The following is a 5522-nucleotide window of genomic DNA, read 5'->3' on the forward strand; positions in this document are numbered from 1 at the left end:
ACAACCCCGGAAGAATATATCTCAATGGCGCCGTCAGTGTCACTAATGAAACAACACATAAGACAAAAATCACAGCAATTGTCAATGCCGACTTTCACGCAGGCCAACCCGCGGAGGGAACTGTAAATCAGCAAGCCGCGGGACAGGCTAACACTACAGCTTCGCACTCGCTGCCACTTCTAAAAGAGCACTTGACGAAGGACGAACGAACGCCCAAGGTGTTGATGCTAGACATATCAAGGGAGGCAGCGCTGCAAGCGCATGAGATGACAAGCCAACTAGCATTTCCTTTCGTGATTCCCTTGAAGTCTACCTTATACAACTTAAAATAAGGATTGCAGTGGTAAAAGCCCTCCGTTGGGGTTCTGGTAAGTTTGTCGCAGGTGCTGGCGCAGGCTCTGGCGCAAGCCGTAGCTCTGCTGAGCATTGGTGGTAGTTTGTATCCTTGAGTTGCTCCCCGTTTAGACTGCTTGCAGATCATCTTTGAGCCTGCCCAGTTATGGCCGCATAGTGCCAGGGTCTTCCACCTTGGATGCGAGCAGTTCGCGAATACAGCTCTTGATGAACTCGGTGTCTTGCTTGCTCCCGCCGCCACCGCCAGCCACATGGCCCCAGATGGTCTCGATCACCCTCAGCTCCCCGTGCCTCAAATGCTTGACCTCTTCCACACTATCCTCGGGCGGGAAGTACAAGTCGGTCCGGCTGGGCATCACCAGCACCTTCGCCTTGATGCTCGCCAGCGCCTGGACAAAGTCGCCCTTGACCGGCCCGTGGTTTAGGGCACGCAAGCGGATGTGTTTCATTCGTTAACTTCTAGTTCTCGTATTGATGATAATAACCTTCATGGATTGTACCTGACTTTAGGAAGCACCAACTCGTCTAATCTCAATCATATGTCAACTCTTCAAGTTCTTGCACCCATGAAATCGCGTGCTCTCGACAGCCACAGACAAAGTACCGGCCGGATTGATTCAGCACTCACACGCTCGAGCCGGGCGGTACCACATTGTACCCTCTCCTAATCAAAGGGCTATCTGTTGTGAGGGAGCCAATGTCATGGGCATCCAAGCAAGCCTGTCGGCTCAAGAGCACAGCCTCTCGCCCTCTCGAGATCATTTCTGCTTCATAGTCCCCCACCGCTTCTTGACGGGTCTTCTGGCCGCGATCCTAGAGCTTCAACTGCTCTATGAGGTTCATGGCGTCCGTCAAGCCGTGATTGGCGGCCTCACCGCGGTCTTCGACGTTGAATTTGGTTAGTGCATAATGGGGACGGGGGGTTCAAATATACAATTGATTGAGCACTTACACATAGTCATGGGATTAGCAGCGTCCCCCAGCATCGTCACCCTGCCACCCAAGCCATGCCACGGGACTGTAGGCCGATCTGCCAGGGAGATATCGAAGACCTGGGTGTCGGGGATATTCTCGATCAGCTCTCGCAAGGTCTTTTCGAATCCGGTCCCCGCCGTGGCCAACGATTTGAACTTGGCAAGTTTACCGGCGTTTGTTTCGGGCATATGGTCTCCTGGGCCCCGGATCAGCCAGCTGACATTGATTTGAGCCTCGTAGTAGGGACTTGTTGTTTCCGAGCTGCCGTTCACCTCGGGCGTGGAGAGCGTCGAATACCACATGTAGTATCCCGTTTCAGGGTGACTTCCCTGGAACAGCAACGGATCAATGCCTCGCAGGCCACTGACTTCGTCCTGTGTCCGACGCAATTCCACCGCCAAATAGTGCGCAGGCAACTGGTTCAGACACCCCAGCTCATCCCCCATGAGGAGCTGACGGATCTTGCTTCCACTGCCGTCCGCGGCGGCTAATAGCGAGCCTTGGATTTCAGTACCGTCGGTCAACGACACGGAGATGCCGCTCTCGGTGGGCCTGAAGCCCGAGATTGATTTACCCCAGTGCACATCGATGCCCGTGGTGAGAAGCTTCCGCAGCTTTATGCGGCTCACGCGGCGGCGAAAGGCCGGCGGGATCACGAAACGAGGCTCGGCCGTCTCTGCTACGCCCGACGGCAGACACATCTCCAGGGCTGGCAGGGCCCAGTATACCGAGAATCCCCCCCCCCCCCCCCCGGGAGGATCTGGCGTCAAAGTATGGGTCCCGTTCGTAGACTTGGAACGCGATGATTTCCTTCTTGAGAGCCTGGGCAAGCGCGAGGCCTGTGATCCCTGCTCCAGCTATGATGATGGGTAGCTGCTGGGAGCGTGACATGCTGCGGCTACTTCCCACAGGAGGATTGATGGTGGCGACGAAGATGTTGGTGGCAAGCGGCGTTGTAGGTAGAGGGAGAAGGCTAATGCTCCTAATACCATCAGAAGTGTGTGAGAGAAAGAAAGAGATGGGGAGCGAAGGAGAGAAAGAAAGCCATATTTCTTTCTGCAGAACAAACCGAGTCGCTACTAGGTTGTTTGCACTCCGTTGGTATGCGAAAACTTCATGATTGCACCGTTTATGAAAGGCGCTCATGCGGTTTGATCTTGTTGAGCGAAGCTCAACAAGTATCTCCCTATTACGAACAGGGCCTACGACCAGGAAGGGGACCTAGAGGGGACAAAAGAGACGGCAACTAGGCCGAGCTAATTATAGAGAATAAGAAAGAGACATAGTACGAGAATATATAATCAGTATCGCTTAATAGATATATAATAAGATATATCCGGCTCTGATCTGAGAGGATGGATGGATTCAGGTGACGATCCCGCCACCGATTCGAACTCAAGAAACCAGTATTGACCACTACTTCAGGACGTGCCATTCGCTTGGCCTTCGAATTCGGTCTGAACCAAGAGCTCTCCACCTTCAAAAATGATTGTCACCTCCAGATTGATACAACAGAACGATCTTCTGGGGCTGTTTCACTCTAGATCGGTACGTAGCTCTTTGATCTGTACCCTCTGCTCATCACAGCGATTAGGGCTGACTGATGCTAAAACCCCATCTCAACAGAATGTGGGCAACCTACTTGGGCAGGCCTCACTTGATAAACCTCACCAATGTGACACAAGATCGCCGAGGATCCGAAGCCGGCTCGCATACTTGGGATGATAAGATTGCTGGCGCTTGGGCAGATCTTCTTGAGCTCGCTGGGAGGATATCTGAAATAATGTCTGGCTCCCGCAAACCCCCCATCATAGCTCTCCCTGCATCATGGCTGACGGTCACGATGCAGAAACCGCAGCCTTTCGCCGAGTGATGGACATAGGCAAGAGGTTGCTGAATGGCCGTCGACGCTAGATCCCTAGTTGGACTACACTCCGCGGTCTCCTGCCGTAGTCCACATGTTGCAGTGAGTATACGTTCAGATCCCGCCTCTGCACCTTCCAAACAAGCAAAACATATAGGTACTCTCACATGGCAATGGATTGCAATAGCCTATAAGGCATTGCGAGAGGCTGGTGAATCTCATAATGTACTTTTAGCGGTAAGGCTGTGGATAAGGGGGTAACACTGGAGTGCCAAGAGTGCCAAGAGTGCCAATCTGCACAAACACAGCCTCAGCCTCCCCTCTTTTCTCCTCTTTCCCCACTGGCATCTTCCCCCAAGTTCCCATGTTTCTAACCGCGGCGAATAACCTCCATGCTCGTCTTTCCCTTCCCCCACCGAGTATGGTTCAAGTGCCAATCTGCAAACGCAGATCCGGGATTATACCACCGAAGCGATCAAGTACGTATCAATGTGTCATGCACATGAGATTTAATCCTCATTGGGTAGTCACGTCGTATTTGGATGGCGATCGACAAAACTTCGAACTTCGAGGCAAAGGCCAAGAGAGTTCGGAGGTCCAATCCTCCGCATCGCGGAGAACGCACCGTGGCTCCTTCGATCCCAATTCGGAGCTGCGGTTATGTGGGATACCTGAGTCAAGAGTAGGTTAACAAGAATGAAGTCGAAAAGGGGAGAACGAGAGCAAAGGTAGTCTTCTCGAACGTCAATCTGCAACAAAACATTCATTGCATAGTCTTCTTCAATTCCTTCAAGTTGGACGAACCTTCCCTCTGTGGACTTGGACTCTCACCTTCCCTCGTCTTTCTTGAGCCCAGTATCGCGAGCTCCCCGTTCCTACTTACGCTTTCAACATGATTTTCAGAACCAGGTGGGATCAAAGAGACTCACGACCAGCCCGAATCGCCAGTGTATCCGGCGCTCGAAGTCTGTGCTCCTCTCCGCACTCTTTCCGTTTTCACGCAGATACATAAGTATTACATGCTAACAGCTTCAATTTCTCCAACAGCCGATCCGGGAAAACACATGCGACGACAAGCAGAAGAGGGTGATGTCGATTTTCTGACCGGTGACTACTTGGCAGGTAAGCTTGGGCAATACTATACAGTTTGGAGGGATTTCTCCCTGTTCTGCGCCGCCCAAAAATTAATGCTTGTGTGTGTCATTTAAACAGAAATCAACCTTCCCGAGAACAAGAAGGGAATGGATGCTGGGACCCACGAAGGCTGAGAGGAAACTTGCTGGGATGGGTTTGTGCAGAGTATTGATTTGATCGCGCAGACGCGCATCAAGGTCATCGTCAATGGAGGTGCGCTCAAGTGCACTCAACCCGGCTGGTTTGGCTGCTAAAGTCCAAAACCTCGTATGTATTGACTCTTCATCTGCTCCCCACATGAGAGGAGTCATGGTAACCATTTGTTATAGGTCAACGAAAGAGGCCACTCACTGGTGGTTTCGTATCTCCTGGGTGACGATTAGATTGAAGAGACAAAGACTTCGATTGAGACCTCTGGTCAGCTGCCAGCACACCTTGACTCGTCTAACCCCGACATCAAGGTGGAAGAGCTGGCGTTTGCTCTCCAGGACCATAAAGCTAAACCAGTCATCACATCGCATGCATATCTGGGCGCACGAGGCTTGGTGGCCGCGTTGGAAGGCGGAGCAGACATTGTCATTGCAGGCCGAGTCGCCGATGCATCCCCCGTCATCTCCGCTGCCTGGTACTAGCATGGGTGGAAAGCTGAAGACTACAATCAGCTCGCCAACGCTCTGATTGCAGGTCATCTTATCCAGTGCTCTGCATACGCCACCGCCGCCAATTTTGCTGGCTTTGACCAATACGATCTAGACCTCCTCATGGACCTGCCATTCGGCATCGCGGAGGTTGATTCAGACGGTACCGCCGTAACCACAAAGCAGGAGAACACTAAGGGGATCGTGACTGTGGACACCATCAAATGCCAATTCCTGTACGAGATCCAGAGCGCCATATATCTCAACAGCGACGTCTCAGCGGATACTCCTGAGATATGCCTCGAAGACGTTGGCACCAACCGAGTTCGCATGTCGGGCATCATTGGCCATCCACCGCCACTGACCACCAAACTAGCCGTCTTTTACGATGCTGGGTATCAATGCCAATTGCTCGCCAACGCAGCTGGACACGCAACCGAGAAGAAATGGCAGCTGTTCGAGAAACAAATGCGCTATGGATTGAAAAACAGAGGTGTCCTCGACCAGTTTGACAATCTGGAATTTCAAGTGTAAGAGCGCTGCCACCTGTGAGGGCA

The 5522-nt window shown here is 52.4% G+C and overlaps 1 protein-coding gene across 1 annotated transcript; it reads right to left on the minus strand.

Moving 5' to 3' along the window:
- Positions 1–497: 497 nt before the first annotated feature.
- Positions 498–803, minus strand: PV07_00395 (uncharacterized protein; the record flags this gene model as incomplete). The annotated part of the gene is made up of 1 exon (XM_016386843.1): positions 498–803. One exon carries the CDS (start codon positions 801–803, stop codon positions 498–500), a length of 306 nt encoding a protein of 101 aa, XP_016253771.1.
- Positions 804–5522: the final 4719 nt, after the last annotated feature.

The sequence above is a fragment of the Cladophialophora immunda genome, assembly GCF_000835495.1.
Source record: "Cladophialophora immunda strain CBS 83496 unplaced genomic scaffold supercont1.1, whole genome shotgun sequence".
NCBI lineage: Eukaryota > Fungi > Ascomycota > Eurotiomycetes > Chaetothyriales > Herpotrichiellaceae > Cladophialophora > Cladophialophora immunda.